This window comes from Sebastes umbrosus, chromosome 23, assembly GCF_015220745.1.
Source record: "Sebastes umbrosus isolate fSebUmb1 chromosome 23, fSebUmb1.pri, whole genome shotgun sequence".
Taxonomy (NCBI): Eukaryota; Metazoa; Chordata; class Actinopteri; order Perciformes; family Sebastidae; genus Sebastes; species Sebastes umbrosus.
In genome coordinates, this window is record NC_051291.1 from 7,622,834 (window position 1) to 7,637,293 (window position 14,460).

The following is a 14,460-nucleotide window of genomic DNA, read 5'->3' on the forward strand; positions in this document are numbered from 1 at the left end:
CAATGTAGCTCGAAATCAAGATGAGAAGTGACAGTTGAGCTATTGATCTTAATTTTTTTTTTATTGATCCATCTAAGATGTTTTTAGGATCAGTGCAAAAAAGCAGCAAGAAAAAGCTAAATTTTCCTACAAGCATTCAACAAAGAACATCTCTTTTTTTTTTTTACTATAATTAGCACCAAATTACGTCCTTTTTTTAGGAAATAATTGGGGCATTATTAAGAAATGAAAGACCCTTAAAATAAAGCGTTAACCAACAGAGTGAAAGCATCCAGGCCACAAAGCTGATCTCACTGCAGAAATTAGTCCAGATGAGGTGTTTGCATTTTATTATTAATGCAATTATGCAAATGAGGTATTAGGTATATATAGATTTGACATAAATAGATCAATAAATGAATGAAATTCTGTGCGTGCCGACTCGACAGAACTGCAAAAGAGTACTTTCGAGTGTGAAGACGCCCTTTAAGTTGACGTCTATTCTTGCTCTACTGTTTCCATCCACACAGCTCCTTAAGACATGGATATTATGAGTCCTCTTGGCTCATCTCTACAGCCAGTCTGCCCAGTCTGAAGTATCGTCTCTTGGCTTCTTCTTCTTCTTCTTCTTCTTCTGCCCAACCAGTGATCTTCACCTCAGGCTACTTCTGTCCCCGTCTTAAACAATCATATAACCCTGAGGGTTTTCCTTCAACCATCTCTCCCTCCATCTTCCACCAGCCTCTGGTCTGGATCGTACCACTCCATCCTAACACTGATGCCCTGTGATTGTGGCTAACCAGGCTGCTTCCTGCCTGCATGTGCCAGCCTATATATACACACACATATAACACTCCAGCACAGTGCTGTTTAAGAGCCTCGCAGCCGGCCGGGGCCAAAGCCACAAACACACTCTTCTCACAGCAACACTCGTCTTTACAGCCTCTCATTTTCTCCCTTTTCCCTTCCATGTGGTGCTACTGTTCAAACTGGAGGTTATTCATTTAGTTATAATGAATGATGTTTTTCTGTGTGAGTCCTTACTGAACAAAGCCGAAGCGGTCGACGACTTTGTAGAGGTGGAAGTTGGTGTCCTCCCAGGGCTCCACGACGGCCTCTTTTCCCTGGAAACAAGAAGAGAGAAACACCATGAATAACACTGTACTGTACATGTACAAGTGATTACAAATGAAATGTTCCTTGGGTTTTAGACATGGGTCAAAACCAGAAACGAATAGACGAAAAGTTATGACGCAAAAATGTTCAACTTTTGCAAGAAATTTGCGCGACGCTGTGTTGCAAAAGCATATCAGTGTTGAGATTCTCCTGACGTCACTGACGTTGTTGAATCAGAAAATGGAGGAAAAGATTATTGCTCAATAATAAACACCTTAAATGCAGGCGACTTTATATCATGTCAAAGTTACACAGTATATCGATATCTATGTGTATAAACAATAACGTTGCTGTTGTATTTATGCCTAATTTAGACGTTATTTTGAGTTGATGGAGCAACTACACTGTTAGCATAGCATAGCCCTGATTGATCCAAACTCCATTCAGAAAACAAGTGTTTTAAAAGTTGTTTGCTTGTCGTCTTGCGGACAGACCTGACAAAGCATGAATTCAGACTTTTTACAAATTGGCATCATTGTATAGTTATTTCGGCATCCTTTTGATCTGTCTATTGCAATTAAATCAGTGGAAAATCTGTTTATTTTAGGTTCATATTGCTGTATTAAACCAGATTAATTCAGCCATCTGAAGTACCAAAAAGCAGCTTCGCATTTGGTGTGAACACAGCTGGGCATTTCTGACGAAAAGCGATTAATCTACAATGGACAATGACCAAAAATCTTAATTTTATATGGACGTGATGAACAAAAAACACTATTTCAGAACACTGAATTAAATTTTTTAACTTTTTAAATTTTTTTTTGATGGAAAATTACATTAAGTGTTACACAGACTTCAATCTCTGTATGAGGGACACATTATCTGAAACACTGGCACAATATGCACACAACAACGTTTTGGTTAAAGAGAGTATTTAAAATAAATAAAATAAAAATGAGATCACTTTTACTGGGACTGGGTTTGGGTTTTATACATCACGATCAAGATGTGACGAACATTTTTGAGAAATTTTCTGACATTTTATAGACAAACCTAATCTGAAAACTAATCATCAATGTAGATAATCATTAGTTGCAGCCCTACAGTTTGTCTGGTGCTGGTTGTGCTCTGAAATAAACTGAACAGTGACTTCTGATTGAGCTCCAAATTACATGCCACCCACGTTCTTCAGGGGCAAGAGAATCATGTTTTGATTGGCTGCTACATTAGGAGGGGAGCCACGACTCCGGCGCCCTTGGGAAAGTGTGTGGGCGTGAGTGTGTTTATGAGACGGAGAGAAACTGAGTGTGTGTGTGTGTGTGTGAGCAGCGATTAACAGGTGTGAAATGAACAGCCAGACGCCCCACCTGCGTCACCGTCTGACTCCGGGCCTCCGAGAAACCGGCTCGAGTTAATTCACCATCATGGACCAATGACACAGAAAACCCACAAAAAGAGTGTGTGAGTGTGTGAGGAAGGATTATGTGGAGAGAGGAGCAGGGAGAGAATATCAAAGAGTGTGTGAGGGAGAGAATAATAGAAGAATAGAGGGCAGAAAGTTGGAAAAAGTCAATGAAAAGCTCACACCATTAAAGTGCAGAAGTATGGAAAATGTCACGACTCGATTTGAGGTCTTGTTGCGCTGGAACATGAGTCACTTGAAGTTCTCAAACTGAACAGAAAGAAATTTCAATTCACGTCCATTACAGTTTCTAGTTTCCCATAATGCTTTGGGGAATAAAAACAAGAAGTATTTTGGCAAACTGGCACCATTAGAAGTATGCCGAATTAGCTATTACTGAAGAAAACTTAAAGAGCGGATCCATCTGCGTTCTTTTCCAGGTTTTTCAAATGGAAACGTCCACTCAGCCGTTAGCAAAAAGCAGTGGCGTAGGTAAACCAATGTTAGCTAATCAATAAGGTTATGAATAATGTGAACGCCAGCACTAGCTGAGTCTAAATTAGCTGATTGGAAATAACTGAAAGGGTTAGTTCGGATTTTTTGAAGTTGGGTTTGTATGTATACCCCTGTGTTATGTGAGGTAAAATTACTGTTTTTGTGAATGGAGTCTGGTGGCTTTGAAGAGCGCATTATAAAAGCTTCAGTTCCCCCATTGGAAAGGGCTGTCGAGGTGAAGCGGCTGTGGACGGGAGCAGCAGAAATACGTATTTTAGCCACCTAAAAAAAAATAAAAATCAATATAAATTTAAGTGTACGCTATATTTAGAATATTTTCACCGCTTTACCTCGCCTTTTTTGGAGGGTAACCGATACCTAGAGATGTTCCGATACCATTTTTTCCTTCCCGATAACGAATATGTTGCATTTATTATCAGAGAGTTCATTTATTGCAGTGTTTTCCAACCCATAAAGTGAATCTATAGGGGGTCTGAAGATGGATAAGAAATGAGAAAAAAAGTATTTTCCAGACCTTTCTCTAATCTTAACTTAATTCATGTAAAAAACTGAACAGTTTTATCTCTAAAAATTATTAAAATGAAACAATCTGAGAAGGTAAAATCACTCTGTGTAGACATTTAGCCTCTGATGGGTGGTCTTTGTGTTAAGGGGGTCAGGAGCAGAAAAAGATGTGGAACCACTGATTTATTGTTATGAATCGTTTTAATAAACTGTAGAAATCCCGAAGAGTGGCACCGAAAGAAAGCACACACACGAGTGAATCGTGCAGTCGATCACAGACTTCTGGTGACACGCAATCATAGAAACGCTGAGCAGTCAGGAGTCCTGCTCTCATTTCACCCTCACATTGATTTTTAAAGCAGAGAGCGAGAAATGATAAACGTGTCAGCCGCGATGATGTCTGATGGAGTGTGAGATGAACACGCATTGTGCGAGCTGGGATAAAACACGGAGGTCTTTTGATTCTTCAGAGAGGTGTGTGAGTTATTTATTTAGCCGTTTCTGCCGAGGGAGCGGTGCAGACGCTGGGCGAGGACGCGGGGAGGAGATGAGTTTAGACATATTTCACCTCAACATCTGCTTGTCAGACTGACCTGTGAAACCACAGACGGGCCCTTCTGTCTCCGCTACTGTATGCAGATTATTTTTAGCAGACAGGGCTGGAGGTTCATTAACTGTTTCTTTCTGTTAGTGGTCAGTTTGATGTTTTTGTGTCTTCAAAGTGCTCAGATTGTCTTGTAAAGGCTGGCTCAAATCTTAACAGATGTTGAAAATGTGAGAGAGCCCACACTCATGTTATGTTAAATTTAACAGTTTTGTTCCTATAGTGTGTGGAGAGCAACGATTTGGACAAAACTTGACAAAGAATGAACGTCTGAACCAAATTTCATGACAATCCTTCCATTAGTTCTTGAGATATTTCACTCAAAACCACAAATGTGAACCTCATGGTGACGCTAGGAAAGTCAGAGGATCAACAAAGTTAATAGTATTCATCCTCTGGGGATCATGAATGTGTCTGTACGACCTTTCATTTCATAGAAATCCATCTATCTATCCATCTCCGTCCCTGGAGCCACGCCGCTTAGAAAATACAATAGCACAATTTAGCACAATAATGGCTGCATTTTAAATTAGAATTGATTCAAATGTGACATTTTTGGTGATGATGTTGTAAATCAAACATCCAAAAACTATCAGCGCTATCAGTGCTCGGCAAGAAAAGACAACAGACAGTAAACAGAAACATTTCTTGCACTTTCTGCAAAGACAATAACTCATTTTTAATATCCGCACACGAACGCCGGCTGATGTGAAACTGCGAGCAAGCGAGTGCGTGTGGCCCGCCGTGATAACCGACTTCCATTAAACTCCTCCCATCCCCGACAGCGACAATGACACTGATTTAGCTCTGATTGTGCCTCGCCAAACACACACACACATACACACACACACACACCATAAACGCCTCCATCATCAGCTCCTCTCTCCATGGTCTCTTCACTCTTAATGAGGCAGCTTGATTATGCAGCCGGCTGGACTAAATTAAAAAGACTAATTTACAAACCGAGCGTGGTGGGCTGGTTCCACTGATACCGCCGCGCTGTGAAATAGAGGTGTCACTCTGGAAGCATCCACATACATACAGTGAAACAGGAGCTAATGTAAATATTCATTTCACTGCCCTTCTGTTAGTGTGCAGCCCACTGAACATGCACACAGTGTGGACCATCAATATGGCTTGATTACCATATTAAGGGGAGACACTACAGATGAATATGGTAATAACTTTAACGAATATATATCACCATGAAACTTCCCCAGTTGGTTACATGTCACCAGCCATAAAAAAAGGTCAATTTTCGCTATGTTTTTAGGACTAAGATGTTGTATAAATCAGGCTATGAATGATGTATGAACAAACCCTTCTGTAAAAACCTTCAGAATATAGATAGGAATGAAACTGGAAAGTTTAGTGGATGTAAGTGCTGCTGAAGTGGAGATTTCTGGCTCAGAGTCTGAGAAATAACTAATTTTGAGAAAACGGTTGTAAAATTTCATACATTCTGAAGACACTATAGGTAAATAGGGTAAAAAATGTAACTAATAGATATCATCATGAAACTTCCCCAGTTGATTACTGACATTAAGACAATCATTTTTTGTATTACAAGTTATCTGAAATTCTATGTTTAAATATGCAAATGAGGCATTATCTATTAAATATGTGCTAATTTTCATACATTTCCAGAAAAGGAAACTGAACATTAGATTAAGCCAGGTTAAAAAAATTCTTGTTTCAATTTGTTGACATATTAGAGTCAAAGGTTTTTACAACGGGAAGTTTGGATATCTCTTTGTTTCACTCTATAAAAATACTGTCAACAGACAAAAAAAACTAAATTTTCGCCATGTTTTTAGGAATACAATGTTGTATAAATCAGGTTATGAATGATATATGAACAAACCCCTCTGTAAAAACGTTCAGAATATAGAGAGGAATGGAACTGGAAAGTTTGGTGGATGTAAGTGCTACTGAAGTGGAGATTTCGGGCTCAGAGTCTGAGATAAACCTTGTTTTAAAAAAACAATTGTAAAATTTCATACATTTTGAAGACACTACAGGTGAATATGATGAAACTTTCCTCACTTGATTACTTACATTAAGACAAAAAAATGTTGTATTACAAGTTTTCTGAATTTTTATGTTTAAATATGTAAATGAGGCATTATCTAATGCTAACTTTTGGGTGAATTTAGGAGAAATCTACAGACGCAAATAGACAAAGTAGTAAAATAAACACCTAAAAGTGTATTTTGGATCTTTTCTTTCCACTAATCTGAAAGAAGATATGTTATGGGAAAAAAAATAGCCCAAAATCTCAATTGACCAGTGCATGAAAACAATGTTTTTGTCTATAGTGTCTCGCTTTAATTTCCATGTTAATTTCCATTGGCTTTGGCTGAGGAAACTCCATCTGAAATGGTAATGGTGATTCATGGAGGGATTTCACCGCAGTGTTGTGATGTTTGGTAAAGTCTCAGCATGAGTGAGTGCCTGTAGTTTGGCTGTGGTTGACCACAAGAAGAAAACAATTGTTGTAAGCTACAACTGCACCAAAACTTGGCATGCTTAGTGCTGGCTGGAGGGAGTGCTTACCGTACCTTGTCATATTTGGCGACTATCTCAGCGCGCTCCTGGTCAAGTTTCACCGCCGCATCCTGATCAGACGCTGCAGAGCAAACAGAGAAAAACAAGGGAAGATTAATGAGCGTCGACACCTTTCAAAAACAAACTTTAACAGCTGCGTCGCTGTGCTCAAACAGCGAGAACACATTTTGTGTTTGCAGCAATGTTTTCAGGCTTTTACACAAAGTATAAGGAGAAGAATAAAGTTTGTTATCCCTGAAAACTGATGTCAACAAATAAAAAGCATGTGTTGTGGTTATACGATGGGTTGTACACCAGCAGCAAAAACAATAGTATTGTTAATGTTTTTATTTACTTAAATTAAATTAAATTAAATTAAATTAAATTTCAAACTAAATTAAATTAAATTTAATTAAATTTAATTAAATTTCAAACAAGACAATAAAAAAAATCACTTCAAAAAATAAAATAATTACAGGCTCAGGCTGACAGGACAGACAACACGTGTGAGGCGGCACACGTCAGCTAAAAGCACAATATCACTCTATATTTCAGCTGCTTGGCAGTAATGTTAGCTGACCAGACGAAGGTCTCTCCAAGAATCAATGCTGATACTGTGTTTGCTTCTCCTGCCGAGAAACTCGTCTCCCTCCGCCCGCAGCCGGAGAGAGCAGGAAGACACCGGCAACCGGTTAGTAAGGAGACGGTAACGTTTCTCTCTGCGGAGCCCCGTTACTTCCCAAGACACAGGAAACCTCTGTTGGTCTGGAGGAGCTGCAGCATTTATTTCTGCACAAACGTACATTGTACATTCACTAGATATTCTCAGAGCTAAACTAACTCTTCTGCAGTGTGGAGTGAGCGCCGTGTTCACGTCTAGAGGTGGAGCGAGTACGCGAGAACGCGCGCGCTGTCTGAGTGAAGGCGAGCAGGCAGAGGAGACGAGACAGCGGCCACACGCGAGCGCGCATGTGTGCCGATCCGCTACATTTATACGCTTAGAAAGTTACAAACAGTCCCTTTAATGTTGAAGTTTGATAAAAACAAAATGCAAAATAATGTCTTTTAAAGGGCTTCCTGGGAGTTTTCTGAGGTGTTAAATTCGCTGCACACACACACACATCTGATTATTCTGTCATCACAGAGAAGCTCTGTGTTACTTCAACTGTCCCTCAGTGTTGCAGCGCCGAGAGCTGACGTGGAAAACACTTCAAACCAGTCAGAGAAAAGCCTGGTGAGGCCAGCGTGTCAGCCTGACCTCAGCCTGGCTGGGACAATAATCTGTGTGTGCGTGGGTGGGTGTGTGTCCATATGAAGCAGGCTGACGAGAAGAGCTCCTTTAAACTGACAGCTGTTGTGACAGAGAGACGTCACGGTGGCACAGAAAGCTTTTCTGTGTTTGTGTGAGTATAAACGTGTATCGCTGTCGCTACACACTCTGATAACACACACACACACCTCTCACCTCTAAATCAGCACACACACACACACACTTCCTGACTCAGCCAACCATGAGAGGCTCCAAGCATCGGACGTGTGTTAACAAAGCTGGCACACACACACTCTATTAAGTGGGGTCATGTTGTGTTTATGTTGAATGTAGTGAGCGGCACGTACTGATGGAGGCGTATAATGAATCATAACAATGAGCACTGAGAGGAGAAGCTGAATGAGACACTTACACGGTGAAAGAATCATAACACACCATGAAGAGCATGAAATCTTTACATCAACAGGTACTGATGGAACCGTTACAGACATGTTTCATGGTTGAAGGTTATTTACAACTGTCGTTTAATTTGCTCACATGCTGTAGTAAAACATTTTGCTGGATATTCATGTGTTCATCCAAACAGTAGAAATACATGGAGGAACCATTGGTCAGGTCATTATTGTGCTCCGGTTGCTTCGCAAGAGGAAAAATAGTTTTATATTTTTTGATATAAGAAGATTGATCTTCACAACGCCTTAAAATTGGCTCTTTCACAGTGTTTCCTAGTTTATTAAAGGGCAGGTCCATTATTTTTTTATTTTTTTTTTATATCATTCTGTAGCTTCCCAGTGGTGTTTCTTATGTACACAAATCCGAACATTCAATATTTGATTGAAGTATGCATGTTTTAGGGTAAAAAAAATCGTATTTTCCCTTCAATCCCTTCTAAAAAGCCTCTTCACCACGTGACCTGACGTAGGTCGCACGCAGACCCTCCGCTGTTTTGTACTTTCTTGCTGCGGCCCGCTGCAGTTTGTTTTGGTTGACGTATACGGAACGGATTTGACGTGACGTTACTCAGACTACAACAATAAAAGCGGTGACTTCCTTCTACCTCCGCATAGACTCAAATAAAGCCAATATATCGACTCTGGCATTAAAAAAATAGATTTCAAAATCGTTAAAAAAAATACATACAGTAGGTGAATCGATTTTTTCCCCCACCCCTATTAAGTACAGTACTTGAGTAAATGTACTTAGTTACATTCAAATACACTGATGCTGAGTTTAGGCTTAAATGTTCAAAAACTGCAAAAAAAAAACGTCCTGGTTGGAAGAATTTCGGTTTCATATCAGCACAAACTATCTTTAATCTACTGGCTTTGTTCTTCACGTCGTTTGAACCCCAGCAGTTGTGTAATACTGATAACTTTCTTTTTGACAGTTTTTCAGGCCCTCACAGGAAGTATTTCGCTGCAGTCATTCTCCAGCTTCCTCTCGGGGTCTCCGGGGTTCGACGGGAGGAACTGGAATTCCAAAACGCTCCGAACAAACATGCCCCTTATTGAGCTGGCTGGCATTTTTATGACAGGATGGTGTGTGTCAGTGAAAGGCATGTCGCTGTGGGCCGCCAAGAGCACACACACACACACACACACACACACACACACACACACAGCGGGAGAAGACGCCATACACAACCGTCTGGGGCAAATAAACAAATACAGTAAAGCCTTTTTTCCTGCTGGGAATTACACCCCAGGAGGCCCCGTGGTTCCCATAGTGAGATGGAGAGGAATTGGGGAGGAAATGGGATTCAGTGTTTTCTCTTTGCACTGAAGCTTAGCTTTAATTCTGAACCCCTTACAGCCATATTAGTATTCCACAGTGGCCTGACTTAAGCTAAATGCAATTAGACCCCTTTTCATGCTTCAGGGATCACATTGGCATCCGTGACGAAGGTTGTGGGGTGTGTGTTTGTTTTTATTTGTGGCCGAGGAGCTCTCTCGTTGGGCTTGTAGCGGGTCCACAGAGTTTATGGCCTTTAGTAGAAGACCCCTTTGTGACTGAAAGTTTACAGGGGGTTTTATCTTAGTGGCTCTGAAACGAGTTTAACATCAGGTGCCCCCAAACAGGACTTGTCTACACTGGACTGGACACGAGACGTTAATAGTAGTGGAAAGTTTAATTAGAAATTTTCTCAGTAAAAGGCTTCTGACTTAAATTTCCGGGCAATTAAACTTTACCTAATTCCACAATTTAATGTGCACTGATCCCAGTTTAAGAAACACCGGTCGTAACATAAAAACTCAACCTTTAACAATAAAAGCACAGCACAAAACTGTTTTTATTTAGCAAGGGTCGGTTGGCCCACCACTTTGGTATTATGTCCATTATTGGATGGATTTCCATGAAATTTTGTACAGATATTCAAGGTTCTCAGAGGATAAATCCTACTGATTTTGGCGTGGAAATTAATTTGACCAAATTACATGTTAGATAGAATTATTTTTTTTTAAAAAGCTTCATTAATTCTTGATTTAAATCAAAGTTTGGACATATTTCATTTAGAGAAATTGTGTTTAGATATCATTTAAAGGACCAGTGTGTAACAATTAGGGGAATCTATTAGCAGAAATGGAATATAATATTAATAAGGATGTTTTCTTTAGCGTATAATTACCTAAAAAAAAAACAATCTTGTGTTTTCATTACCTTATGTTGCATTCACACCAAGAGAGAAGCAAATTTTCGCCTTGTTTTACTCGCGCGATTTGGACCGCCGGTATCATTTGTGTTCACATTCATGCTAAACGCACCGGAGAGGAGGAGGACCTGGTCTCCATAGATACCAACAACTTTTCTTTCCTCCATCAACCATGGAAGAAATAACCACTGTTGCAGCTTTGTGCATATCGGAAAACCAAATGCCATCACCCGGCGGCAAGCTGTATTCATATACAGTGCCATTGCACTGACTGTATCTAGCGAGCCACACGTCGCTACTGCGGTATGAGCCCAAAATAAACAGATTGTGCTCTGATTTAATTACAATAAACGGATCAAAATGATGCCGAAATAACAACATAATAATGTTGAATGCTGAAAAAGTCTGAATTCATGCTTTGTCAGGTCTGTCTGCAAGACGACAAGCAAACAACTTTTAAAATGCTTGTTTTCTGAATGGAGTCTGGATGAATCAGTACCAGGTTATGCTGCTGCTCCATCAACACTCAACATAAAGTCTTCTAGGCACAAATACGGCAGCGACCTTGTTGTTTCTACCATAGACAGTCTGTGGTTTATACCCAGACAATCAAATCCTGTTGATTATCAAACAGGATCTGAGGCTGTATTATTCCTTTAAAAGACACCCTCTCTCCCTCGTCATCCTCATCCTTTATGACGACGAGGCTGAACCCCCCCACTGAGGTGACCTTCCACCTCCTCTCCGCTCTGAGCTGCCTGTCAGTCCCCAGCAGTGAGGCCGGTATAAGGCCCGGCCTAACTGTCCCCGTCCTGCTGTGATTAAAATGTCCCCCGTCCATCACCCACAAGGCCACCAGGACGCTGCCCTATATACCCTGCCTCTTCATGCTGCATTCAGGTCACGTGGGAATTTACCGTCAGCACTGAGACAGGCGGCTAAAAAGAGTCACAAGTGTTTGTGCATGAGAAACCATGAAGAATTCAGGTGACGTTGACGCCGTTCTCACGTTAGGTTTTATTTTAATCCAGCAGCTTTGAAGGCAGCTGTGATCTTCAGGTTTTCACTTGTCTCACTCATCAACACCAGAGTGAAAACCTGCTACCGCACATTCACAGTTGTGAAAAAATGTTGACAAAGACATGAAAAAGAAAGACGTGTAGAGAACCGAGTAGACATTGTGGTTAGTAATATGTCAGTCCAATATTATAAAATATGTTTTCTTTTTTACACCATTATCTGACTTTTTATAAACCAAAATAATCTGCAGAATCACTGTTAATCTTTAGTTGCAGCCCTCGTTGCATTCCTCACGGGGTTACATGAAAAGACAAGGCTTTCGATTTCATGGAAACTATTTCAATGCCTCACAGAGAAAATCCATTTCTTGGTTTTTGCTTCATGCTCGTACTACGTCCTTGAATCTCAGCAGTGTCCCACACACTGCGGATACAAAAGGCAATCAAACACCAGCTTTGCTTTTATTCTCATCTTCCCACATGAGAAAAGTCTCAGCTGGACTCTGCACGTAAAAGATTTTTTTTTAATAAAAGAAGGGACTATGTGTGTGTTTGGACTCCAGATGAGACATTTCACAGTAGAATCTAATCCTGCTGGTGACCACGACAGTACAGATGTGACAGGAAGCGTTGTGGGGATGTATTTATTTGTGTGTTTGTTCCTCATTATCTTTCTCTGTTAATGACTAGCACTGACAACGAAACAGTATAATCACAGCCTTCCTGCTATCCTGAAGCCTCTTTAGGCTGCTGAAATGAGCCCTCTTTGTTCCTCATGTTGACAAGTCATTACAGTTCCATGTTTTTATGTATCTCTCATAGATGCTGCAGAAGCAGAAAGAGAAATAGTAATAATAATAATAGTAATAATAGTGGAGAGGTCGACTGGAGACTTCAGCTCAGTTCAGGGCCCCTCACATAATCGCCACACACATTCAGAGCTCCTTCGTGTCCAAATATCCACTTTGTGGTCACTAAACATGCATTGATAAAGCGATATGTGAGGAGTTCTTAATATGCGGCAATCAATAATGACAATAACAATTCATAAACTCCACAATCGGAGTTGCGCAACATGAATTGAAACAGGTTTAGCGTCTGTAACAACACCGTTCTAAACAATGCACGAATGATGAAACTCTGCACACACACACACACACACAGAACAAATGACATCACCCGCTTCACAACAAACAGCTGATGAGGCAACACTTTACACTAGTACACTATTATGTGTTATTACTGTGCGTCCAAAACAATCATCTGTCTCTCCCCGTCTGTCTATCCAACCTGAACTCAACCACATGTTATGTTAGAATGCTAACAAACGTAGCACCCTCAAGTTAGAAGGGTCAATGACGTGACTGCAGACATTTCACAGCATCCTTATCTGCATGCTTACCATAGCACACAATATTAGCGTTCTAACAATAGGGTATTATATCTGGAAGCAGAGTGTTAGCACATATTAGTTTACTGTTGAGTGTCTGTCACTGGTGTCATTACTTGTCTGCTGCTAGAAGGGTGACTTCATGTGCTGTTTGTGTGAAGCTGAGTTACACCAGCTAGTGCAACACAACATACCAGTCACTTCTTGCATGTTAATATTAGCATGTTGATGTTAACGTACACCTATCAAACACACTTATATGCTAAAGTAAGCATGTAAGCGTTAATCTCAAGGCTTAAGGTTGACAAAAAGTGTTACCATCTTGGTGGTGCTAGATTAAAAGTCAGTCAAGGTTATCTGGATTCATCCTCACTGGCTCCATTGCATTAAAATGATTATTTTCATTGTCCTGTAATGACGATTGACGGTTATTTTCTTGATTAATCGATTAGTTGTTGAAAAAATGTCAATCAGTGTTTCCAAAAGAGCCCAAGATGACGTCCTCAAATGTCTCAAAGATATTCACTTTACTGTCATAGGAGTAAAGAAATCAGAAAATATTCTCATTTAAGAAGCTGCAATCAGAGAATTTTGATTTTTTTTCTTAAAAAAAATGACAAACCGATGAATTGATTATCAAAATACTTGACTGTTAATTTAATAGTTGACAATTAATCGATTAATCGTTGCAGCTCCAAAACCCATCACACAGTTTTTACACTTAAAACTAATTTAAATTAAATTATATAAACTAGTTCAAACAAAAAACTCTCATCTGTACTTGCAATTGAAAATCTGACCCAGAATCTATCTAATCTCTACCAGAAATATGTACACAAACAAACTGTATCGTCAAACGAAAGCAAACAGAAATCCATGTTTTCATCTTTTACCTCTTTTCAAGCCACCCAGGTGATCCTCGGAGCGAGTCGGAGCTTTAGTCCGCATCGGTCACAGTTCAACCGCGTCCAACACACACCAAGAGACAACCTGAACTAACTCATCATCCCATCGCTGTCTGTCTGTCCCTCCCTCCCTCTCTAGCCGCTGACACTCACCAACAGACAGAGAGGAAATATGAGAAATGAGAAGTGAGATCAGCGAGTTCACAATGCTGCCGTTTGTTACTGGAGCTTCAGTACAGAGAAGAAACTCTGACTTCAGGAGCGAGTCAGTCCCACTCGCAGCATTCCCCTCCCAAACAAAACAACACAACAACAAGCTCTATTCAACACTTCAGAGAGGAGGGAGGGGGGACAGAGGGAATCGCTGTTTCCAGCCGACTGATGGGAAGCTTTTTCCAAATGTCAAGAAAATTAAATGTGATCAGAACGTTTTCAGTCGAATCCAAAAGCAAAACTTGTAAAACATCTCTTTTAAAATGAGAGTTCATTGAGGTGCTCTTGCCACCGTAATGTGATTACTTATGTAACAAATTTTGTAATTAATAGGGTCAAAGTTAA

At 40.2% G+C, this 14,460-nt stretch overlaps 1 protein-coding gene across 5 annotated transcripts in view; it reads right to left on the reverse strand.

Annotated features, from left to right (window-relative positions):
- usp6nl (USP6 N-terminal like) overlaps positions 1-14,460 on the reverse strand; it is an 86,957-nt gene that overhangs the window by 23,159 nt on the left and 49,338 nt on the right. For 4 of the 5 annotated variants that reach the window (XM_037760436.1, XM_037760437.1, XM_037760435.1 and 1 more), the window contains 2 exons: positions 6,683-6,750; positions 1,024-1,103 (listed from right to left, as the gene is read on the reverse strand). In XM_037760436.1, the coding sequence (XP_037616364.1) occupies positions 1,024-1,103; positions 6,683-6,750 (148 nt within the window). Of the gene's footprint in view, positions 1-1,023; positions 1,104-6,682; positions 6,751-13,890; positions 14,176-14,460 lie in introns of those variants that run through there. The other variant, XM_037760434.1, reaches the window with a different exon arrangement.